The sequence below is a fragment of the Bactrocera neohumeralis genome, chromosome 2, assembly GCF_024586455.1.
Source record: "Bactrocera neohumeralis isolate Rockhampton chromosome 2, APGP_CSIRO_Bneo_wtdbg2-racon-allhic-juicebox.fasta_v2, whole genome shotgun sequence".
Classification (NCBI taxonomy): Eukaryota; Metazoa; Arthropoda; class Insecta; order Diptera; family Tephritidae; genus Bactrocera; species Bactrocera neohumeralis.
Window position 1 is genome coordinate 87,677,393 of NC_065919.1, and position 27,092 is coordinate 87,704,484.

Consider the following 27,092-nt stretch of genomic DNA (forward strand, 5'->3'; position numbering starts at 1 on the left):
CAAAAACGTTTTAACACTTTGCTGTTAAGTTACATTTTGTTGTTGCTCATCGCTGACCACTACGCTTCTGCTGAGCGTGGTAATTGACCGCGTCAATGAGCTTGGGAGCGCGCAAGCAGTTTATTGGACTCGGCGAGGTCTTCGTTAAAGGATAAGCCGCGTTTAAGTGATTTTTAACAAAAATTAGTTGCTGCTGACGGACACTTCCAATGCACATATTCACCAGCAGCATAACTGCACTTTGGACACCCGCTTTCTTTCGTATAGTGCCGTTAATGTGTTACTCAACACGGCATATTTACATCGGCCCTCACACCGAAATCGGCTTCTGTCTTTCGTTTTGCACGCTTCAACGCTTCGCTTTAATGGCCATTTGTCGCGATTTCATATTGGCGTGTGTAAGAAATATTAAAGCGAATTATTTAAAGATGCACCACACGCTCATAAATGTGTCTGGACAGCGGAGATGACGACGCTACGTAAGATACAGATGTTCCGTGTATTAACACATTAACGGCTGGCTGCCTTGTCGGAAATTTGAAGACGTGTTGACTTCAAACATATTTTAAGTTTATAAACTATGCCCAAAATGTCTCCAGCTTATAAAATGATCTTCTTCTTCTTCTTTATTGGCGTAGACACCGCTTTTTTTCGCTTTTCATCGCACCAATTGGAGATTCCAAGCATAGTCAGCTCCATCTCCAACTGATCCTTCCAACGGAGTGGAGGTCTTCCTTTTCCTCTGCGGGTACTGCGTCGAATACCTTCAGAGCTGGAGTGTATCTTCCGTAGAACCTTTCTCTCGCAAACTCGTAACGTCGACTCATCAGATAATGTCATCGTCCATGTCTCTGCACCATATGCATAGCAGGGTGGGAATAATGAGTGACTTATAGATTTTGGTCTTTGTTCGTCGAGAAAGAACTTTACTTTTCAATTGCTTACTTAGTTCGAAGTAGCACCTGTTGTCAAGAGATATTGTGCGTTGGATTGCGAGGCTGACTTTGTTGTTGATGTTAATACCGGTTCCATGATAGACGAAAATATCTACGGCTTCAAAGTTATGACTGTCAACAGTGATGAGGGATCCTATTCTCGAGTGCGATGACTGTTTATTTGATGACAGGCGACAGTTTCTCTTGTCCTCGTTCACTACCAGACCAATTTGCTTTGCTTCCTTATCCAGTCTGGAGAAACCAGAACTAACAGTGCGGATAATATAGATTTATCAACATCTTATATTATTAGAACTTAACGGCTTATATTAACCACCAACATATCTCTTCTTTTTAACTTGAAAAATCTCATTATCGAAAGCAGGCGAAAATTGAAGGCCCTCTCCGAGAACTCTATACTCAACAAAGCCATTTCCATTGAGTCATACATAAATATAGTATAGAACTCGGAAGAGTCATTAAAGTACGAACTTTCAAGCCGGAAATTTTCCAAACCTCACGGTGACATTTGTTATACCACACAATGAAACTTTTCCTCTTGGCTTCTTGGCTTCGAAGAAACCACACCCACAACGCATCTACACACATGTGTTGCACTGCATATGCAATGCCTGTACATAGAATGAATGTAAATGTACACATACAATATTTTTTTTCTGAAGCGCTTCCGAACATGTGGCATCATCTGCAAGTCAATTTTATGAAATTTTTCAGACGGAAAAGTGCTACACATATGTTGCAAATGGCCAAAAGAAAAGTGTGTGCGCTTACAAAGTTTGCATTGCAAAAACACGCTTAAGCATGTGTAAGTGTGCGAGTTTGAGCGTGTTCATGTGCATAAGCTTTCAGCACGAAATTCTTTTATTTTCCCCATTTTCATGGAAAAGGACCTCACACATGACAGCTTCGACTTACGTCTGCGTTGGGCGAAAGATCTTAAAAGTTTTATGTCAAGCAGCGTTTAAGAGAAATTTGAGTGTTTACTGTTGGCGAGAATAAACTGCGAAAGCATTCAAAATAACAGTATAGCTAAGTTAAAGTTGAAAGGGCAGCGAAATAATTGCTTAAGAGGATTCTTGTTGATTTTTTAGTGAGTAAACACTTTGGAGGTGATTAAAAACAGTAATGACTAGTTTATTAATTTTTATTCGTGAGCATACGAAAATGAAGTCTAACCAGCTTCAACGTTCGAGAGAGTTTTAGTTCTAATGACGATAGAAAAGAGAGCGTTCTGCAGCTTGCTCAAGGATTTTCATTCCCATAGTGCTTTAAGCATAAGTCTGGCAAGCTTCGTATAATTCTTTTTCTAGCTTTATGGAGTATTATAATCATCTTCATATCGCCAACTATTCACTGTTCTGTTAATTTGCAAAAACAAAAACACCGTTACTGAGAAGGTGCGTGTCCTAGCTGCAGATTGACATGAGAGTTGACAGTTTTCAATATCATATGACTTCGAGAGTGATGCGAATGAAGGCTTAACAAAAAATTAACAAAAGTTAAAAAAAAGTTTGAAAGTCACAAATAAAAAGTTCAAAATTTCGCTGCAAAAGCATCAATTTCACTTCTTACTAAAATTTAAACCGTTATCTGCGGAGACGCACTTGAGTAGCTCACATTATACTTTACTTTAAGTTATTATAAATATTTAGTTGTTGTTGTTTTTTATACTTAATTTTATTGTTTTTGTTTTTGTTTTTATAATTTTGTAAGGGTTTGCAAGAGGCCGGTGTGAATGTATCAGCCGCCACTGTCATACAATTGAAGGTAAGTGTCGGCATGCTTCTGAATGCAACAACAAACACACGCACACACACATATGCAAAAGGCAAAACTAGTGCTAAGTCCTAAAAGCAAAAATATATTCATGTATTTATGAGTGCACATTTTCATGCATAAGTAGATGCATGCCCGCACACACACCCATCCATACACCCACACATAAGGTGCGTCGGCGGCAGGTGGCCAGGCGCAAGCGTTATGCCATTTGGTCACTGGAGATTTTTAATATGCAGTCATAAAATAACAAACAGCAAATATTCATCAAAATTCATTTGAAATGCAAAAGTGCAATATCGTAAGTGTGCACACACACACAAGCGCGCCCACATCTGTAGCATGTAGTTAGCAAAGCTCCCTCCCATGTCATGTCACCAACAACCAAAAAAATAAAGAAGCTTACAGGCATTTTCCGACGACTTTCAACATTTCTCCAGTATTTTCAATTTAATAAATTTTGCATGTTTAGCCTTAACTAACAGCATGCTTTGTAGCTGCCACATATTTATTTTGCCATAATTGCATGCATGCACTCACATATGTAGATACTTATGTATGTATGTAAATAGTAGAAGCTGGTAACATTTGTCAACTATTTTCATTAATTGATATTTTTGTCTCTTTGCTGCTGCCGTTGCTGCGCTTAGGGTGAACCCGGCGAGCCCGGTCCGCCTGGACCGCCGGGACCACCTGGTGAGCCCGGCTCACCCGGCATGAATGGCGGACGTGGTCCACCTGGCGAAACCGGCCCAGCGGGACCTGCTGGACCACCTGGAGAACCCGGACCGATTGGCCCACCTGGCGCGCCGGGCACACTGGGACCTAAGGTAAGTGCAGACACGTTGTAGACATGTGTACGAATTGGGAATCCTTTGAGTTGATGCAGAAGCACGCACACAAGGTTGATAGCGGATGAGCAACTGACAAATCAAATCCATAAAATCTGCCATTCAAGGAAAATACTAAAAATATTTTGCGTTGCTGAGACGTTTAAACGAATTCGTTTCTGTAAACTTAAACAACTGATGCGCAAGAGTTTTGAAGGAATTTTTATGATAATTTAATTGTAGTGAGAAATAGGTTCAAAAACCAGAGAACAAAGTCTCAAAATCACAGTTTACTGGTGCTTTGAACAATAGATCACAAGTGAGCATAAGTGACTTACCTAACTGTATGTTTGAAAGTTTTTTTTTGTATAAAGCAAGAAAATTTCGACGTTTAAGATCGCGTGAAGTATGCTTTAAGAGGAAAACATTTACAACAATGACACGTTATGTATTAAAAGATAATAATAAAACATTGTTCGAAAAATCAACTTTACTAATTAGGAATCTAGTGATCTTTTTGATCTTAGTAAGGCTAGCTTCTCCCTAGTTGTGGGGCTTTTAACAGGCCATTGGCCTATTGGTGTCCAAACTGTAAGGTTGTGAGTCTTACAAGACGCCAACTGCAGAAGCCGTATGGAAGAAGATGAGGTGGAAACAATTCAAAACATCCTTCTTGACTGTCCTGAGTTTGCGAGATCAAGACTTAAACACTTGGGAGCACATCCCTTAGACATCCCACCAAACTGGCGAGAATTAAACGCATGTGCAAATCTGTATTAACTACTAAGCGTTTTGCTAATTTATAAGTTCGAATACATGAGCTCTTTTTTTCTATGGACTACATATAGTAGTTCACGTGCGATCTCTCAAGATCAGCCATATAACCTAACCGAACCTAACCTAGGAATCTATTGCATCCTTGTGTTATGATACAGATTTTTTCAAGAATTACTTGCCATTGGATAATCACTATTGCTTGGATATCCCCAGTATTATATTTCTATGACTTTACGTTATCAAACACATTAGCAACTTTAGAATCCAAAAAAGTCCTCAGGTAGACTGAGTAATAAAATTATGGAGCTCGGCAGTGAGATTTTGACTGGTAAAGACACTGTAGGCATTGCGAAAGGTGGAAAGATAGTTTAGTGCTCTGTAACTGTATTTTTGAGAAGTAATTGAAACATGAAAAATGAATAATCAAAAAACTAGAACAGCATAGTTAAGCCAACTTGTATTAATATCAAACGTTGGGGTAAGAATGAATACATTGCTTTGATGAAAAAAGGTGTTTAAGAATATGTAGCACTGAGGCTCTATTAAGTTAGGTTAGGTGAATAGGGCGATATTCGTAAGACCACGAATAATCCCACTTGGACTGGTAGAGATGCTTGTTCGATGTGATGCTCAAAACTGCTCGTATATCTTTTAAGCGCCTATAGCTAGCCACAAATTTATTGACGATACGCGTTCGTAGAAAGTATGGCAACCGAGATGCTTCAACCTTAGTGAAATGGCGAAAAGTGGCGAAAGCTGGACAATGAAAGAGAAAATGTCTAAATATTTCCACCGCATGCTCATCCCTGCAACTTTGACAAGTTCCGACTGCGTGAGTGCCAATGGGATTATGTCCAGTTAGGACTCCAATCAATCCGACCATGTGAAGCTTGCTTAAAGCTAGTAGCTCCGTAATATAAGATATGATAAACAATTAGGGACTGCACCGCGACCTTTGGCCTATTGTGCCCTCTACTAAAACACAACGACCCATCTGGCCCCAGGACATTCATAAATTCTAATATACTGCTTAATTATAAGGTGTTCTGGAGTTTCAAGCTTCCTGTCGCAGAATCGGCAATTTGCAAAAGCAAATGCTTCTTCATCTTACAAATAGCCTGAGATTGTCCCTAGGGAGGTTGATTGCATATTTAAACCTGCTAAGGTTGTAACTCTCTATTAGCAGCTTGACATGGCGCATGCCTTGGAGTTATTGCCAATACCTCTCCCTGCCTGCTCTTTCCTTCTTGCGGAGCAGCTCTTTTATGTTATGAGGACCCACTGCGATGAAGGATTCAGGTCCTACCGTGTTAGTGAATGCTGCGGAGCGGGCGAGCTCATCAGACAGTTCATTGCCGGCTTTACCTTTGCGACTTGGCACTCAGATGAGGTGCACTTGGTTACGTTCTGCTAGACTATTCAGCCGTTCTCTGCACTCAAGCACCAGCAGCGATTTGAACTCATAGGCAGAGATTGCTTTAAGTGTCGCTAGTAGTTCCATTGATTTTTTGCATTCCACTCTTGGCCAGAACGCTTTCACAACCCCACAATTGCTGGTTACAGACCAACGCACATATTGAGCTTGCGCGAGGTCCATAGACTCAGTGCCCGAGTGCGCGAAGTTAGGGAAACATCTGCTCGTTCTCACCCGAATGATTTGTAGGGAAGGATGTTCTTACTAGCGAGTTCATCGACTTTACAGTTACGGATGATTCCGCTATGGCCAGAGGGCCAGACAAGTTCTACATAGAAGTACCTTGTGGTCAGAGCTAGTGAGGTCATGAACTGCTTGATCTATGTAGTTGTAGTATGTAATGTAATGGAAAGACAAAATGTGAGAACATTTCACCCCACTTTTTGAACACTCATTGAAAGCCATCCAAAATAGTTATTTTTGTATAAGAATATAAGTAGATATTGAATTGATTAATGAAATCGCAAAATCTCGGAATTTTGATCAGCCATTTCGTGAGAACAATAACTGAGCGTAAGTCACTAATCAAAAACAACAAAATTTATTTTGATGTTGCAAGATAGCAGAGGCATATTTCACGCACATTAAAAGGATACTGCTGAATTACCGATTGGACCGATAGCACTAAAAACTCATACATACATATACACATACAAGTGGCATTATTTACGTTATATGTGTGTGTGTGCATTAACCGCTGTTTGCATTAGAAACTTGTGTCGCACAAATAATAACGCCATTAAGTATCTAATATTTCAAAGCAAATAAGTTGTCAAGGGTCAATTTATGCACGCATCCTTCGCACGCACAATGTGAACGGAAAGAAACCGTTGTGTGGCATGGCAACCAACGCCGTGTTGCAGCTGCAGGCGTTGTTTCCTTCGTTAGTGCCTTTTCATTTTCTATTTATACAGGCTTTTGTTTTCGTTTATATCACCTCGCTTCGGGTTTTATACTGCCATTTTCCTATTTTGTGAACAAACAACAACAACTGCCAACTATTATCCTATCAAAACGGATATTTATGTGTCTGCGCTCAACCCAAAAGTGCCGACGAGTGCGCGCATCAGTTGCAGAGCCGGACTGTCGCCGCGGCAGATAGCGCTACAAAGGCGAGTTGGCTGGAGTAACTGCCTGCCAGGTATGTGATGTGTGCGGTCGCTGACTTGTTGGCTGAGTGGTCGGACGCAGGACTGTCACATCACTTAGCATTTGTTTATGTTGCATGTTTGGACATTTGCTTATTTTACACTTAATTCCTTGTGTGCGTGTGCTCTTAACTCGTGAGAAGACTCATAGCAAGACTCAAAAAGAAGCAAGCACACACACATGCGCACATGTATATGCTGAGCATGCTGTGGCATGTGCAACCTGCTGCCACAAATGTAATTGTCTTAAAAAATGTTTATATTTATTCTCATTGTGTCCTTTGCAGGGTGACAAAGGTGACCGCGGTGATCGAGGTCTTACGACGACCATTAAGGGTGACGAATTTCCCACCGGCATCATTGAGGGGCCACCAGGTCCAGCGGGACCACCTGGTAAGTAGTGTACAATGTATTTGTCGCCTAATCCTAATCAATTGTCCATACAAACTACTTAAACTCACACACACGTGCACACACATGTACAGCAATTCATGTGTTTATTAAGTAAGTGATGCCACACTCTCGTAAATAAATAAATAAAGACTACATAAGGTGCTTGTTGTTGTTCTTGTTGGCAGCTGAAGCGCTGTACATGTGTACATGTGTTCCTGCTCACAATTGCCGCGCATCAGCCCCCCTCTCGCTGCAGCGCCGATCGAACGTAATTCACGTGTTGTTTGTTTGTTTTCAAAGGTGTTTGCTGCTGGCATTTGTTGTGCCACACGCTGTTGGTGAGCGCACACAATCACTAAATAGATATTTGTATAAATACACATCGATAAATGCATGCATGTGTGTGTGTGTTGTGTTGTGTGGTATTTATTTGTTTTTGTGGTTGGGCACATCTTTAGCTGCCATGCCAACAGCTTCAAAGTGCCTGCCTGCCTACCTTTGTGTAAACATTAATAAAAGGCAGGAAAAGTGCAATAACAAAATCATACGCTCACACTTACTGCTCGTCTTTAATGTTGTTGTAATCGTTGTAGTAGAGCAAAATGTGTTGGTTGTTTTAATTTATGGCCTGCTGCAAGTCGGTGCAACGCAAGCAGCGCACAAGGAGCCAGCTGCACAGTGAGCCGAAGTGGCATTACAGCGCAGGAAATTCTTATTTACGAAAACACGCAACATTGAATGCTTAAAAAAATATGTATTAATTAAGTGCTTGTCTTATAATTTTTAATAATTATGTATTTATTATCGATATTTACCTGTAAAGAGATTGATGTTAGTAACTACATTTACAACTCAAACACGCCTGAACCGTTTCGTGTTGATCTCCGGTAAAAAAAAATCAATGAAAATTCCTCGAAAAACGAAAAATAATTTTTCCATACATTTTAAGTATAAGGAGTAGTCCTCTTCATGATCGTTGAAATTTTCTTTTTACGTCAAGAAACAATTTTTGTTTTTTTTTTTTTAATCACACGGAGCAAAATCTGATGAATACGATAGTTGATCGATGGTACTAATTGCGGTTTTGGCTTTAAATTCGATTACTATCATGGCTCGATTCGATGATGCATTATCATTGTGTAAAGTCCATAAACTCTTCTTCCACAAACCCGGCCCTTTTCGACGTGTGTTCTCACGCAAACGCCTCAATACGGTCAAATTGAACTCCCTCCGAAACAAATTTATGATGCAGCAAACCACGAATATCGAAAAAATCAATGAGCATCACCTTGATTTTTGAGCAGCTTTGACTTTTTTTTGGTTTCGCCTCGTTTTTTCCTCCATCCCGATGATTGTTGAGTTGTTTGCATGTCAAACTCATAAACCCATGTCTCTTCGGCTCTACAATAATGTGGGATCGGAATTTTCACGACCAAACATGTCCTAAAGAGAGCTGTTTACGGTACTCTTTTTTTAAAAAAAAATCGGCTTTATCCGGACGAGTCGTGCAAGAACACGGTTCACACCTAAAATATTCACCAAAATCATTCATACGGAAGACTCTCGAGTTCTCTTGTCATCTCCTAACACTTGTTTGACGATTTTCAAGTTCCATATCCTTTTTTAATATTTTCAAGAGTTGAGGAGGTCGAAGATCGTCCAGAACAAGGCATGTCTTCAACTATCTCTCGGCCGTCTTTGAAGGCTGTGTACCACATGTAGGCTTGCGTTTGTAATAAAACTGAATCATCGTAAGCCTTTTTCAACATTTGCAACTTGCTTTTCTAATTTCTCCACCGAAACTATTTCACGTGAATAACGAAGTGAGCTTAAATGTAGCTTCAAAGTACGAGTATAAGCTTGCCTTGCCGCCAAACTTCGATATCAAATTCAGTACCAAAGTACCAATTTCGACCTCAGAGTTGAAAACATCTCAAGATTTGAAATATTTGAAAGTAATAATATAATAATATCCACTTTTATCTTGAAGAATTCGTCAAGGCCGATGTATTTCTCAAAGAAATCAAATGACGAAGCAGAAATTGGCGTATTTGAAACAAATTATGAACCTTTGATAATCGACGAAGCTTCATCCTCCCATAAGATACGAGCAATTTGATTTCACTCTGGTCCAGAAATAACTAATTGGATAATGCGAAAAAGAGAAAAATATTTGTTTCTGCTCTCGCTGAAAGACATAGCGGGATCACGCTAGAATAAAAGAATCTCTAATGTTACGGGCTTTCGCTAGATTCTTGCTTTAAAATCAGATGGAACTTAAAGTCATGTGGCATTACTATCAAATACCTTTTTGGACATAATACTGCATTAAAGGTGACGAAAGTCCCCATCGTTTGCACTATAAATCCGTACGTGTCTTTTTACGAAGATTCGAAAGCACGATTTCTTTTAACAAGCATAGAGAGGAATAAATTAGGCAATTTCAAATATTTCATTTAATATTTTTTTTTAGTTTCTGACAGCCAATTAGTTTTAGGCGGTCGAACACTGTTCAATGCTTCGCTCTTCACTCGAATGCAGTCGAGCGATTATTTGTTTTCGTGCTGTTGCCTGGCGTTACACTCAACACACCGTAACTGCATCCACAACAAAAACACAACAAATATGTGCACATCAAACACATACGCACACACATGAAGATATGACCATTGGTACGGCTGTATCGAGTGGCACAACAAATGCACCGGATCTCTTAGAATTTGTTGTTTGTGCGGCTGGCTTGCTGCTGTGGCACTTAATTGAGTCACTTGAGCGCCGCCCAGGCCAAATTAACTGGGAGTGCATACAATGGGGCAGCACAAGCAGCCGCCGATTAATTGGAGAATTTACTTTCATAGCTGATTTAGTAGGAACACTAACACAACAACAAAACACACACACAAGCATGCATGTGATTAGTTTTTTAGGCGTTTATAAAGATTTGATTATTTTCCAATGACATTTTATTTATTTGTTTTTTTCTTATTCAAAAGTGGATCTTACACATCTCAACGGCGGCGACACGCTGTGCGCTTTCCAAAATCATTCTTCGCATTTCCCTGAATCTCGCCACGCATTGTTGTCGCTTGCTGTTGATTTATGAATATCTCTTTGTGTTGGTGTGGATTTGTGCTCACCTTCAGCTTTTGAATTGCGCCACGCACTGTTTTCTTTGGCGCTGAGACGCCTCGAAATTCCACGAAATTTATTAGAACAAAAAAATTATGGAGAAATAAAATTAAAAGGCATAAATTGAAAGGAAAATTAGCGCAGCCGCCGACACTTGTCCCGCCGCCGCAACGACAAATGCGCCGAAGATGAATAAGTTCATAATCATACACAGAGACAAATGCAAACGGAAAGGCACATACAAAAACAATAAACGCTGAATGCTGCATATTCAAGCAGCTTAGTTATGTGTATGAAATTGAATAAATTTGAAAACGCTTTTCGGCACATTAATCATCTCCAAAGGCGGGCGGGATTAGCGCGTGTCGCGTCATATTTCTCGCCTCTGCGGAGCGCGAGCGCTACAAATCAACGCGCACAAAATTAATACACCGCCACACATAATGCAAACATATGTTCGTGTATGTGTGTGTCTGAATGGGGACCCACCGCCTCCCCCACTCGCGTGGGCTGCTGCGATCGATCAAACTCGCAGTGTATTTTTTCTTAATGAAGAGCTGAAAAAAACACGAATTCTTAATATTTTTGTTTGGCAAGCGGAAGCGCGGTCTCATATAGCTCCACATTAGGCGAGCGCCTGAGCATGTGCATGCTCGCTGGTGCGCTTGTTGGCCTTCAGCAGCAGCTATTTGCTTGTTTGTCGTCGCATTTCGGCGATTGTTTAGTTTATTACCGGCCCCTTCGGTTTCGCGCGCCCCACGCGGCAGCTCATTTACGCGCACACACACCCAAACACACATGCGCCGTGCCATATGGACCTAACACTTGTTTATTGGTGTGAAATTCTTTATGTGCCACAGTTCATTTCACACATTTACAACTTGCCACTTGCGCTGCCCTGCGCCACAAATACTAATTTTTGTTTTTCCCCTAGCATGTTTTTTCGGTCACGTTGGCTTCCTCTTTTAATTATTTTTAACAAATTTTTCACATTGTTATTGTTTATTTTTTTATATTTAGTTAGCCGCAGCTAATACTGGCAGCGCATAAAAGAATAAGAACAGCTTTTATGAAGAACAAAAGGAAATAAATATTTTCTTAATACTGTGCATGTTGTGGATTTCACACTTAATTGAAATAGAAAGAAAATATTATGTGTTTCAAAGTTTATTTGCTTTTTCATTTATTAGCCAAGCGCGCCGCGCTAATTGTTTTGTTGCATTTGGCGCGTAAATTATGCCGTTTCGTTCGTCACATGCAGTCGCCGCCCCTTTGGCTGGCACCAATCGCCTCTGCCATAAACAATTTAAAGCTTTTAATGACACATTAGAAACGCATTCGAAATAATTTAGTTAAGGCGTTTAATTGGCCGAAGGCAAGAGGTCGTGCTGATTTAGTTCGTAAGGCCCGCTCTATTGTTTTTGGAAGTGTTGAGTGTGTTAAATTGTAATTTATCATCTGGGATTGAGCAGGATGCACCCTACTTTGCTGGCGAGAATATATTACTTTACTCCAAAATTTTTTGATAGTGTCAGTATTTATCTCTTCGTGTACACGCTTTGGCTGGTACGATCGAATATTATCCAATAATGAATGCGGGGTCTCAAGATGGGTGATGGTTTTGCAAATAGTACGCTCAGTAGGCCGATTATGTTGCCCACATTTTGAGCGAAGGGCGCGAAACACACTCTTTAAAGAACATGAATTTTCGTAATAAAGTTGAACGATTTGTAAACGTTGTTTAGGCGTAAATCTTTCCATGATGAAATGCCAAACAATACTGAACAAAAACAACATGACAGCATGAGTACCTTTATTTGGATCGCCCATTATAAGAACTATGAAAAATAGCTATGAAATACATGTATTTTTCGATCACTTTTTTTTAACAATTATTTGGTTTTCTTAGTGTTATTAGGGAAAGGCAAAGCGAATCCGGATAACTGTATGTTATCAAATTATAAACCACCGGATTATCTATTTATTAAAAATATAAAACTTATTAAATTTATGATCTAATATTATCTAATCAAATATTACTCGAACTGACAAAAAATACATCTTCAAATTAGGCTCTTGAGCCAATACAAACATTACGCTTTGGAATGTTCCCAATTTCCATACATTTACCATAAGCCACAAGAGACAAGTTTTCGATGACATCACTATATTTATTGAATACTTTGTGCCCCTTAAGCCCTTGTGTTCATTATAAAGTTGAATCATAAAAACACTTCTGCAAAATTTTCAAAGACTACGAAGACATGATTTCATTGGAAACACAGAAATTCGAACAAACTCTTTGTTCAATTTTTTTCGATGCTAAAAATAGTTTTGGTTTTCGAGTACGGCTTATAGTAGATGGACCAATTCGAGTCAAACTTGATCAGATAATCACATTATTTAATTCAAATCCCCTCAAATACTCAAATAATAATCCTTGCTGACTTTTTGGCCTGTCGGAAAGAATTCGGCGTGCACCACACCTCAATAATCGAAGAAACCTGTCAAGATAGCCTTGATTTTTGATCTGTTTTGACGGGATTTTTTAGCTTCGGCTCACCTTTGCCACAATATTCGGCAGATTGATCGTCTGTTTCCGGGTCGTAAGCATAGGTTCAAGACTCATCTCCAGTAGTAATACGTTTCATGACATCCTGATAATCGGGCAGCACTATTTCACAGATGTTAACTCGACGCTATTTAGTGATTTAGTGTTTGGAACCAATCGCGCTTTCACTTTTTTTAGGCCCAAATGATCTTTCAAAATGGTTTTCACTGATTCATTCCGATATTCCAACGATGCCAGTTAGATTTTTGACTGTTAATCGTCGATTCTCAAGCACCAATTCCTTTATTTTATTGACCTGTTAATAATCAGTTGATGTTGATGGCCGCCGTGGTCGTAGTTCGCCATCAACGCGTTCTCAACTCTCTTTAAATAATTTGCAGGAATCAAAAACACTTGCTCGAGACAATCAATTATCACTGAAAGCCTTTTCCAACATTCTGAGCATTTCGGCACCATAAATTTGATGGAACTTCTTTTTTGAATAATTTCACTTATCGTAAAAATCGCCGAATGCACTTTATCTACTTCAGAAATACAAGCGTATATCAAACACTTATGATTATTTTGATCTGATAATTGGCACAGATACATATTCATGGTCATACAAACCTAGAAAAAAAATTTTTCGACGAATGGGTTATCGTGCGAAATTTAATCAAAAAGTCTTACTAATTTTTGCTCAAAGTAGTATTTGCATTGAAACTATTTGATTATGAACTTTATAGTATATATCCAGAAGCTTTCTTTTTTTTATCGCCCCTTTAAATTTTAAAATTTTCACTAAAGCCTAATTGTAATAAGAAGTGAAAATATTACTATTTCACTAATATGGATGCGTTCAATTTCGCTGAGATTAAAGTACCTATAATTGGTAAAAGAGTTCTCGAAAAGCTGTCAAAATAAATGAAGAGTCGGCAAGTATGAACGCACTTAATTTATTTCATAAACTCAGTATTTTGTTTTGCAGTGTGATAATATTTAAAGATTTAAGTAATTACTTAACGGATTAAATATTCTTGTAATTGTATGTATAAAAATCGCTAAAGTAAAATGGGAATTAAATACACACGGCTTTAAAGTAATTTAACAAATGTTTTTCTGTATGAAGTTTGCTTACTCTCATGTATCTCTAACCTCTTCTACGAGCAGAACGCAGAGCTCAGTTTTATTGTGAACATTTTCCTTTGTCAGCACTTAAACGGTCCGTAAATTTGCGCAAAACACAAAAATGCTCCTAAAATTTATTATACAATATGTACGTATTTCCCCCTTAAAGCGAACTCTCGCATCCCTATTGCTCTATTTGTTTTGCCAGCCGGTTTTGTTTGTTTAGTAACTGTCATTGTCATTTAATTTGTTTTCTTTAGGCTGCTTATCTTATCGCAGCCGTAATATATTTACATTTGTCTTAATTCCTTTTTTTCAAACATTTGTTGTAGCAATGAAATCACAACGACACAATGCATGTGTTTACTTACACATACATACTTATGTATAGTTAAGTACATAAATAGTGAGTATGAGTTTGAGGTTGCGTGGGCTTTGGCCATACTGCTTAAGCGTTCCTAGCATAATTTGTGTAAATTCTCATATGAAACATTGGATTTATCCTTTATAGTTTAAAGCGTAAAGCTATAAATAATATACCATAAATAATAGATAACATAGATAATTCCTTACTTTCAGTATATTTTATGAAATCTCGTTTTTGTTCACTTGAAAATATGAACAACATTTTTTACATTTTGAAGATTATTGCCCAAGGCAACGGTAAAATCTTCCAACATATTTTTCTATCAGACCATTATAGCTTTTTCAGTAGCTGTCATACACACTGTTCATTAAAAATCAAGTTTTTCTATAGATATTTATTCATGTGTATTATAAAGGGTGATCTATTACGAGGTTCTCTACTTAAAAAAACACAGAAACTTTAAATTTGATGGAAAATGCTTATGATCATTCGAAAGATCGTTCTTTGGCATTTATTTTTTGAAAGAAATAAGCGTCATCTCTGAAAAAACTTGGCTCGAAAACGTTGGATCTTTTTAGAACTTTTTAAGAGCCCATAGAGTTGTCTTTTGGGAAGATCGAACGGCTGCAGTTCCTGCACAAGCTGTATTTTGTACGCTTTCTATTTAAGATCTCGACGAAAAATGCGCCAAATTGTTCCATACGTCAGTTCAAGTTGTTGCGAACGGCGCCGAATGCATGCTATATTACTTTCTTCACTGCGTGCTGGTCGAGGTCTATTCGGTCGAATATTGTCCAATAATGAATGCTGGGTCTCAAGATGGATGATGGTGTTGTGAATATTACGCCGGGAAGGCCGATTATGTTCAACTTGTACAGAACGTGAATTTTCGTAATAAAGTTGAACGTCGTGATAAGTCCTTTCAATGATGAAAAGCCAAACAATAATGAACATTTCGTATTAGGCGTGTTAATGCTACCATTTAGTTTTCCAAACGAATAATAACGTTTTTCTAACAATAATTCTTGAATTTCCATTTATTTGTCTTACAACCGACAAACATGCTACACATTTTCCTAATTTCCCTTTGGGTGACACAACAACGAGCAAATATTTTTTAAATAAATATTAATAATGCACTCGTTGATTGACATAAGTATGGGCATACATGTGTATTATAGGGTCGGTGAGTTACAAAATGCATTAGAGACAATTTTTTTCCTAAAAAGAACCAAAATTTAACCGTTAGCTTGTTTTAAACGAAAAATCGGGTATACCTTTAATAAAGAGCATTCAATTTCCTACAAAATTCACAGAAGGCAGGCAATAACATTTTCCATTTATCTGGTTTGCAAAGCTCATTTGTGACCCCGCACATAGAAACCCGGCTTGTGTGTCAAAACAGGATTTTTCACGAGAGGCGTTGAAAGATGTGAAGCACGGGGTCACACATGTACTTATTCTGAAAGCAGTAAGCTCAGTTGAAATTCATCCAATGCTTCTCTAGAAAAGGGCGTCTTCAAATCTTCGCCGATTGTATCCAACAGAAGAATGAACACTAAGACCCTGTAGTATTCTTTGCAAGTTCGCACGCAGAAATTTTCGCGTTCTTTTTGTCGGCCGTACATTATTGATTTTTCTTTGTCAACTTTCAGTTCTGCCGCCATTTTTTTGGTGTTCGAATAAATGCATCGAAAATGTTCTTCAACTTTTTGTATTCGATTTCGAAACGTTAAAAGCAGCGTCTCTATCATATTTGATGATAATATTTGGAAATTTCCACCTCTGAATCCGCCACTGTACTAGAGTGTACTAATTTTATTATTTTTAAGTAAATCTGACAATAATACTGACGCTTTAAAGTCAATCGTTAAATAGTCTCTATATAATCCCAGACAAAGATATACTCGTACTAGTATTTTAGAAATTCCAGAATGCGAACACAGTATTGTATACCATAGGTCTTATAGCATAGTAATCTACAAATATATACTCTTAAACGATATTTACGAATAATGCTCCGAACCGACCAGCAGAAACTTTATGCTCATTAGCTGCTGATAAAGATATTCTATAAAATGAGTCGTTGCTCTGATGTTATTACAACATCAGTAAAAGCCAAGCTAAACATCTTGCAGATCTCTAAACGGCATGCATATTATCTATAAAGGATACACGAAACTTCGCACATCCAAAAACTAACCGAAACATGCAAAGGCCAATCCTTTTGACTTCTGCAATAAAATACGCCACAATGCCAGCTGGTCACTGCGACTTCAAGGAACATAAGTTGAGGCACATTGGTTGGTGCTCAAGCCAACTGACGCGCCACTCCATTCATTGCCTAATGTGTTAGCGAGGTTATAAACTCTAAATGTCCAATAAATTTTAACTCGACTCGCAACTAAAAAATGCAGATACCCAGCCGTACTACACGTACCCATCCCAGCGAATACTTGACCAAATTGAATTTCGCAAATCGCCAGTATTTTATGTTTATATTTTATACATTTATTTCACTCTGCACTGCGCGCCCCTCTCCCACTCGCTCGCGCTTTCTGCTTTCGTTTAGTCCATTTTATTTGTTAGTTAAGTCACCGCCATGAAAGGAGAAGAGCCATTAAACTATGAAAAGTTCCAACTGGCTTTTGTTAAAAGTCAACCAAATGCCAAATACAGGCGGCGCTCTGCCATTCCAAGGCCACCACATACTCATACAGACCCAAATACCCAACGCCACCTACTTGATTGCGGTGGTCGGGGCCAACCCGAGTGCTATTGTTACGACTCTCGCCATTGCTTAACTATAATTTTCTTGTTTTCCCTCCAAATGTTGTGGCTGCAGCTGCTGTCAACGTATTTGCGTCGGGCTCGCCGACTTAGCGGGGTGGTCGTTTGCCGGACCCCCGTTGCCTGCTGTTGCCGCTGCTGGCGCTGGCTGAAATGATCAACTGGGGAATCGTAAAAGTAATGAAAAATTGTTGTGGTCGAGTGATGCCATTCAAAATGGCAACAAATTTTATCCATTTCCTCGTTTCCTCGTTTTTTGCACCAGCGATTTTTATTTGTTGTCCTTCTCATCGTCATCCATTGTTTGGGCATTAGACGAGCGGGTCGGTGGCAGGCGCCCCACTGCTCTACGTTGGCTCGGTTCGTTGCCTATCGAAAGTTTATTAAGTTTCTAAATTGCTTTGGCAATGGAAATATTATGGCATATTACATGGTCATAGAGATTTTTGATAAGTGATGATAAGCCGCATTGTTCGCGCATTGTCGTGTGCAATCCATTTTACATAAGTTCGCTACATTTATTTATAACTTTTATTTGATCACTTTTATGCGACTTTAATTTATTCAAATGGCGTGTCATCGGTTCAAAATTGTGGCAATCGAACGCAAATTTATGGCTGAATTGCCGCCGCAAAAATGTGGTGATGGTCACATGCGCGCAAATTGCATTTGTATGTGTTTCAACGGTGTTCGGCTGCAGGAAATCTTAACTGCGAAATCTATATGAATGATTTTGAAATATAAAAAAGGTTTAATAACGGTGTTGAATGGTTAATTAAACATTATTTTCAAACCGCAGACATGTGCTCGAAACTTGTAATACGAATGGATGTAGTATGTATGTATATATTGTATTTTTGATATTTTATCAGACAATTGTAAACGATTAATACTAGCAAGATATCAGTATATATTTATATAACATATTGTACTTGCTTTAAAAGACGCAACGGCTTATCGCCAACGAGTTTTTCAATACTTATGAATATAGTACATACCTGCTTATCGAATTATTTTTGGTGAAGGACACCTCAGCAACTATTCGACCAATTCTGACCAATTCAACCAAATTTGGTACCTATTATTCTTGTGTCTTGTTATTAATTTATAGTTCAGTTAACGTAAAAATAATTAAAATGAGGCACAAGAACTAACTCGCCTCATTCCTTGTCGCGTTCATCGCATCGGCGAACTTCCAGGTGCTTGCCCTTAAAACGTAAACCTTAACACGTTTTCAGGAGTCGTCATCATTAAAAAGTGGGTTCTCTCATCCGAGGTTATTTCATTATTTTCATTGGTAGTGTTTTTAACGTGGTGAGTTCTCCTCCCTGGGGAGGACATGTTTTGCATTCTCACTTAAGCTCGTCTTAAAACGGATGATTTTTTGGCTACCCAGAAGATAATTGGTCAAAGCGAGAGGTCGGGCGCTTCTTGAGCCATATGTGAAAGAACCGTTTCTGACCACGCCCAAGTGAATGGCGCTCAGAGAACTTTTCTCAATTGCGGGAACTTCTTCACATGACTCCATCCTTCTTTACTAATGAACATTTTTCCTTATTTTCAATATGATTTTTGAAATTGGTTTTGGTTCGATCTTTAATATGTCAGAGATCTGGTTATAAAATGGTTATATATTGGTTATCATATACTCATATTGAAACAAAGTTTTGGTTATATATTGGTTATTATGTCTAACAGCGATTTTCAATTTTTTTTATGTTACGTTGATTTGCATTTTAGGTGACGATATGTTTAAAGAATACACAGCGAAATTTAAAAAAAAGTGTAATTTTTTTTAGTCATACTAGATTTTTAACGGCGCCAGAAAAGATCCTCAACTACTACAGTGCTGCGGGCCCTCAGGTCTTCGGCATGAAAGCTAAAAATAAAAAAATCTCCTTAGACTAAAAGATTTTTACCGTATATCTACGATTAAAAACGTCAAAATTTAAATTTCAGTGTATATTATATTTAAAGGTATAAACTGTATGAAAAACATTTTTTTTTCAAAATTTCACACTAGGTTCTGGCTTTAATATATCACTCGATCGTGATAAATAGTCTCGCAAATATAATCAAAACAATGTCAAAGTATACTGATCCCATATAATAAGAGTTAAAACATATCAATTAATATGTCCAAGGTTCGACCAGAAGTTTACAAAGCAACCCTCGTAATATTATTGTACAACCCTGAAACATATGCGAAATTCTGCTGCTAAATCGATGATACGATTATACGCCTGTCTGGCTATTTATTCCACCAATTTCATCAGAAAGCTTGAATTAATTATTCTGCAAGCGCTCGCTGTTTAGTTAATTTCGATTTGCGTAATAAAAGCCATTTCCCTGATTTAGCGTTGTTGTTTCAGTGCGGCTGTTGCAGGGAAAGCGTCAAATTTAAATACGCATTGAAAGCGATTTGACAGAGCTGGTGTGAAATTTCACTTTTCCAAATTTAATTATACTCGCCCGCATATTGTGTGCGAAACCGCGCTTCAAAATACATACTTATATACATATAACATTATATAGGGATTCTATTACACCAATTGAACATTAGAGCAGATCGACTACTACTGAAGGAACACAAATACTATATATTACTTTCGCCATTTCGCTCATCAAACAGCAGTTGACCATAATGATGGGTGGGAAAAGATTTTTGAAAGGATTTTGAAAAAAAAATATCTGAATCAATATTAGAGATAAGTGAAGGAAACCTATAACTTTAACGGATCCACTAAACCGCCGAACCAAGCGGATGGCAGGCGGCATAAATCCGCTAAGAACTCCAAACATTCCAAATAGCGGTTCCAAAAACATCAATATACATATAAATATTCAACAGCTCTCGTGCCCCTGACTAAAATACCCTCCTCGTGTTTCGAGTTTGGCAGGTGATGAAAAAGCGTCTGTTTTTAGCGCATTGTGTCGTTCAAATTGAATTTCAGCGCATTTCCATAGGCGTCACTTCAGTTTCAATATACCGTACATATTCATGCGTATGTATGTATGTACGTGAGCGTGTAAGGGTTTGCGTTTCCACGGATTGTGTCAGTTGTCATTTGCTGCGCGTAGATTTGAGGGTTCATCAATGACAACTGCAGCATCAGGGCTGCCGACATCAACAAAAACACCAGACTTTCATTGACGCCAAGTGTTGATTAACTTTTTCAACCGTATTGCCGTTATTTTCATGTAAAATATTTAGCACTAGTTTAACTTTTTTTGTACACACGCGCCTTTTGAATGCCAAATTCAATTACAAACCACACAGCTGGGAAATTAAACACGTGTATGCGTTCAATTTTAAAGCTAGCTCAAGCCACAAGTTGTTTTGCAATTAATTGCCGGATGACACACTCATAATTATTGAGCACAATTGTAGTTTATAGTTGTAATGGGCGTGTCCGTGATTTGTTTGCTGAAATTTTGTTTCGCCTGCTTTTAGTGAGAGAGGAATGCGGAAAGGCTCCAGCGCCATATTTTTGTAGAAGAGTTATAGATTATGTGTGAAAGCAACACCTTCGGTTTTAGAGCTTTAGAAACGCAAATTAAACGTATTACGCCACCATGAAATAACTATCATAACCCAGTCCATGAATTTATTTTTTGAAACTATTATGCCGATTATGGATATTTTGACTATAGTTCCGGGCGTGAGTTAATTTTATACTTCCTGTTATTGAAACTGACTTTATTTTATTAAATAATCACTGAGATGTACTCATATTATCATCATATTATATATCATACGCTAAGCAGAGTACGAGGTTTGTTAGAAGAAATAATAAATTTTCGGTTTTTGAAAATAATATTTATTGGATGGAACAAAGTGTCAGCACTAATAACAATCGGCAAGCTCATAAGCCACTGTTACAGACAAAATAAGCAATGAAAAGCCATTTATATAGACATTATACAAAAATTTGCAATAAGACTCTCCCTACCCGCAAATTTCAATTTTAAACACTTAGCCTAGCTAACCTCTAGCCCAGTTTCTCAAAGCTGTAACTCCGAAACTATTACTCAGATCTGCTTGAAATATTCTAGAGGTGTTGTAGATATTAATAAGATAATAAAAAAGGAGATTTTTTGAAACCCGTGAACCCATGTTACCCCCTTAGACACTGAAATCGAGTTTTGCCCGTTAATCTTGAATTGATTTTTTGAACTGCAATGGTTTGTTAAATTGGCGTCCACCTTTGTAACTTTGCTTGTTAAGGATGATTCAGAGGTTCTCCATTGGATTAAGGTCTGGACCAACCGCAGGCCACTTCAGCATGAGAATATTTTTCGACGCGAAAAACCTCTTTGTCTGCTTAGCGCTGTGGCTTTGAGGATTGTCCTGTTGAATCGTCCAAAACTCATGATGAAATTCTTCTGCAAAATTTAACAAAACATCATTTAATACGACTACGTTATTTTCTGCGTTCATATTATGAGAAATAAAACATATTGGCGTCTATAGCCATGGGTCCATGGGGTAAGAGAACCACCATGGAAATTTCACCAGGTACATATTTGTCGCGGTTCACAAATAGCTTTTCAATACTTCTGACAACCATCGGGTCCATCCAAATTGAAGTGTTTTTCTTGTGATATTTTAGATTGAAATCTTCACTAAATATTTGCTGATTTTTTTCTTTTTGTAACATTACGAGAAAGTTAACTTCGTATTTGGTTAATGATGATATTTTTATTGACAGCTAACCGTCTTATCTCTCTTTTACAGCTTTAGTAAATCTTAGGTTTAGGGCCAGATCTTTAATATTTCGTGTACATCTTATCTTTTAGCGCTAGTTTTCCGATTCACTGTATTTTGTAAATCTTAGTTCTATCAATTATTTGGGCCAAGTTATTCTTTTATAATTTCGTGTGCATCAAACTATTTTTAAAAAGTTTTGGATGATTTTTTTTAATTACCTTTACTTTTAGCGCTATTTTTCCGATTCACTGTATGCTAGAATATTGGCGCGCTCCTCAGTAGATAACTGCGTTTCGCTTGGCGTAGTATTCCATCAATTACTCGGTTACCTCAAATGCAACCAATATTCATAAAAAATTGAAAATACCAAATGCAAATTAGAAATTAAACTAATCAAATGCGATTTCTTGCAGGTCCACCTGGAGTACCTGGCGACCGCGGCGAAGTGGGCCCCGCTGGACCACCCGGGCCGCCCGGCGAGAAGGGACCGCGCGGCAAACGCGGAAAGCGGGTAAGTGCAGAATTGTGTAATTAAATTCCTTCATCGCTTTTGCTTTGCTTTCATTCGCGAACTTTACTTACCGTTACCGCTGTAGCAGTAAGTTGGCTTGTTGCGCCGCCATGGCGTATGAGCAACAAATCTTGTATTATCTGTACATATGCAAATGCCGTGTAGACACATAGCTATATTTATATATTAAAGTTTGCTGCAAATTATGTAAATAGAATGTAAATATTTGTGAAGTAGAGAATGTATTTATGATGCTTGAAGTAGCTTAGTGGATGAAATACAACTGGCGGATGCTCTATTCGCGAATATGATACACCCGGCATATCTTCGCTGTGTATATATGTAAATAACTGTGTGTGTATGTGTAAGGAGCGTGTAGACTATTTGCATAAGCATGAAATCCATCCGAGGGGAGGAGAAATGCGCAGTGTTTGTGGAAATCTGATATTATGTAAATGCAAATATATATGCATGTATGTGTGTATGTGCGTGTGTGAAGTCAAACTGCGAATATTTGTGTGTGTATGGTTGCGTGTATTTGTGTGCAGGTATATGTGACTGCTTTGTACGCACGTTTGCACCGTTGCGGCACTTTATATTGCCGCACAGAATTTTTCAAATATTCCAAAGCATGCGTCAACGCCTCTAACCCCCTTGTCAAATTACCTTACTCCCCCTCTCGTGTCGGCATCAAATACTTCTTTGCACATCGTATACCTGCTAAGACTAACACCTTTGGCACGTTGCTAAGCCCGTAACACCCTCATCCGTTGCTATCAAACCAGCAACTCCTCTCATGCGCTCTACACCTTCCCTTCCTTTCCCAACGCAGATTCTCAGATTTCTTGTTGCGTTTGGTACCACATTTAGGTCTCAGCCCAATTAAGCTACACATTCTCACCTGTACATATGTAAATACACACGTTCCGCCACTTTTGCACCTCCTCACTTCACTAAGCCGTCACATGCTTCTATTGAACTTTCTTAATCTCCTCTAGCTGCTCCAGTTTAATCCATACATTTTCCCATATTGCCAGCGAAATTATACATCAATGAAATTATGTATGCTTGTTAACGTAATTGTCCTACATGTTGTCGCCTCATTATTGTACTCATATTTTTCAACTTTTCTTATTTTTGTTTTTGTTTTTGTGCTGCGCGTAAGTTGCCAATTGGGCGTCGTCGCCTCAGGCACATCCAAGGCTGATAGCAGCAAAATAACCCACTATTTATTCCAGCTCGTTTATCAAAGGTTGAAGGACGACTGCTGCCATATGTAGCTCAGTACGTGCCGATGTATGTGGGCTATCGGCAATAGGAGACTACAGTGACTGTGAAATTTATGCGTGAACCATTTGTAAAAAGAAACTAGATGAAATTTTGAGAATATTATTTACTTAAAGTTAAGCACTTTTAACATTAAAATCAGTTATAGACGAGAATACGACTACCACATGATTAGTTGGGGGTTCAAACTTGAGGATAATCGAAATCAACCATATACTTGTAGTGTTGGAATGTTGAGCTTCATTTGACAAAAAAAGATTAAATTCGGGGAAGTCGAAAAAAGTTACAGCTGTTCAAAAATGATTGAAAATAATGAAAAAAATCACTATATTCCGAAATTTTGGTATAAAAAAGAGAAGAATGCCACGCAAGTCACCAATGAAATTTGTGAAGTTTACGGAGACAATGCAGTATCAGTTCGCATAGCACAACAATGGTTCGCTTGCTTCCGTTCTAGAAGTTTCGATGTGAAAGTTGCACCTCGCTCTGGTCGACCTAACGTTGAAAAAGTCGATGAAATTATGGAAAAGATTGACCAGGACTGTCACATAAGCAGCGATGACATTGCTAAGGAACTTAACATTCATCATTAAACGGTTTTGAACCATTTAGAAACGCTAGATACAAAAAGAAGTTCGATGTTTGGGTATCACATGAATTTAATGGACCGAATTAACATCTGCGATTCTTTGCTGAAACGAAATGAAATCGAGCCATTTCTGAAGCGAATTGTAACAGGAGATGAAAAATGGATCAAATACCACAATAATGTGCGAAAAAGTCCATGGTCCAAGCGTAGTGAAGCTCAACAAATGGTCGCAAAGCCAAGATTTGCACCTCGAAAGGTTATGCTGAGTGTTTGGTGGGTTTGGAAAGGAATCATCTACTATGAGCTGCTCCAGCACGGTCGAACGATTGATTTTACATTCTACTGTCGACAGCTGATGAGATTGAAGAAAGCAATCGAAAAAAACGGCCAGAATTGATCAACAGAAAGGGCTTCGTCTTCCATCAGTACAACGCTAGATCACACACACCTTTGATGACACGGCAAAAACTGGGAGAGCTTGGCTGGGAAGTTTTGATACATATAGCCCTGACCTTGCACCATCGGACAATCATTTGTTTCGGTCAATGCAGAACTCCCTTAATGGAGTAAAGTTGGCTTCAAGTGAAGCCTGTGATAATTACTTGTCGCAGTTTTTCGTCGAGAAACCAGAAAAGTTTTAAACTGATGGAATAATGTTCTAGCAGAAAAGTGGCAAACAGTGGTCGACCAAAATGGTACATGTTTGATTCATTAAAGTTCCTTATAAACTTAAAAAAATAAGTTTAATTTTGATTAGAAATACGAAAAGATTTTTTCACCTACCCTATATACTATACATACGTTTGATATACAAGTATGTACATATATACAAATATACTTAGTATGTATATGCAAGAAAATCTATTTTTTAAAATTCACAAGTGGTCGATAGTCTCCGAATGCTTTGAAAACGTCTTTCAAACATTTGCTCAGCCGTTCGAACTTATAGTTCGCAAGACTCTGAGCTTGTCAATACAAATCTCACTAAAAATATGACAAAAATCATTATTCAATATAAAAATTCAAACGAACCTTTTACTTGTGTATAATTAAATATAAGACAAAGTAAACTCTCGTTCATTTTTCACAGTAAGAGTCTTCAGTAACAACAACCAACTCACGTGCAACTGTACTACTACTATATAATAGTAAATCGCTTCTCCTCAGTATGTGCGCTTGTGACACGCATTTAAGGCTTTATTACATGGCCTTGGAGAAAATCGGCACAAGCGATGAAAGATACGTGCGACAGAAATAATGAAACAGAGTGATTACAAGAAATAAATTGGCAACGAGCCCTTTGAGAGTGCCAGCAAGTATGTGGCACGCCACCAAGCAACCAAACGCCAACTGCCACTACCACACACATAGTATAAGTCGAGTATAAGCCGCCTACACAGCGTCGATAACGGGCCATCGCGCTTCACCTGCCGCGCAGCGCGTGGATGATTCCCACGGGCACTATATGGCTACATAATACTAACGGATTCATTTGCGATTGATGAGGCTGAATTGACGAAGTTTGGCGGCAACGAGTCAATGCCAACTAATGGCGCTGACAAGAAACTTGTCTTCGACGCTCGACGTGACACTGCTGCCAATGATGCTGACGCCGATCAAGGCGATGAAGCCGCTGCTGCTGCTGTTGATGATGATGATGACGAAGAGGTTGAATATGATGCCCTTGATGGCGCGAAGATTGTCTTGTGCATGAGAATTTCGACACTTCTATAAATATACCGTTAGTCAACGATTTTCGCAACGAGTTGTTCGGCCGAGTGTCAAACTTTTCTTGTTTGTGAAGGCCGCATTGCTATCTAAACGCATCATCGAGCAATTCTCGCTGTAATTCATTGTTATTTAGGTTATGTGCAGGAAAAACAGAAAAAAAAAAATTGTTGCCTTCCTTCTTCACTCGGTTGAAAGCAAAGTTGTCGAAAAGTTGCATCACTTCGAGCGCTTTCGACGCTTATCAAGGAAGCGCGCTCATATTTTCAAGTTCATTTTTGTTGTATTATTTTTATATTTATTTCCATTTTGTTGTTGTTGTTATTTAATGTGCGCTTAACCGAAGCCGTATCTATGAAGGAGCGTGTATTTCTGCGTGTTGTTGGTTGGTTTCTAAGCTTCACTTGTAAGTGTGTGCGTGTGTGTGTGTGTGCTCGTATCGCTCATCTGACAACGCAGAGCTACTTAACATTTTTATTGGCACTTGAGTTTTGCACAACAATGATATCTGTCAACATTTCAAATGCAAAAACAAAAGCCCCAAAAGGAGTAGAAAAAAGCATGAAAACAACTCGAATGGCTATGGCGACATAAGCATACATAGATAAGTGTGTAAGCATGTTGTTAACAGCAGTTTTAGCTTCGCAAGCTTCAACAGCAGCTGCAATGACAGCATCAGCATATCTTGTGTGAAATATCAGCAACAAAATGACAGCAATTGATGCTGCAACAACAAGCACTCAACTGCACGCTGTCGGTTGTACGTATGTATATGCATAAAGTGATTCAAATGTTTTGCTGGAAATTTTTGTGGAAATAAGCTTTAAAGCTTCTAGAAACCGATTTTAAGTAAATAATTGTGGAAGATATTGAAATTTTATATAAAAATTATTTAAAAAAAAATAAATTTCCGTTGAACAAGTATTTGCCTAAGTATTTATATAAAG

At 38.4% G+C, this 27,092-nt stretch overlaps 1 protein-coding gene across 16 annotated transcripts in view; it reads left to right on the forward strand.

Annotated features, from left to right (window-relative positions):
- LOC126768022 (collagen alpha chain CG42342) overlaps nt 1-27,092 on the forward strand; it is a 264,733-nt gene that overhangs the window by 153,620 nt on the left and 84,021 nt on the right. For 12 of the 16 annotated variants that reach the window (XM_050485878.1, XM_050485879.1, XM_050485876.1 and 9 more), the window contains exons 6-8: nt 3,383-3,562; nt 7,249-7,354; nt 22,444-22,541. In XM_050485878.1, the coding sequence (XP_050341835.1) occupies nt 3,383-3,562; nt 7,249-7,354; nt 22,444-22,541 (384 nt within the window). Of the gene's footprint in view, nt 1-2,669; nt 2,724-3,382; nt 3,563-7,248; nt 7,355-22,443; nt 22,542-27,092 lie in introns of all 16 variants that reach the window. The other 4 variants (XM_050485884.1, XM_050485873.1, XM_050485874.1 and 1 more) reach the window with 1 other exon arrangement.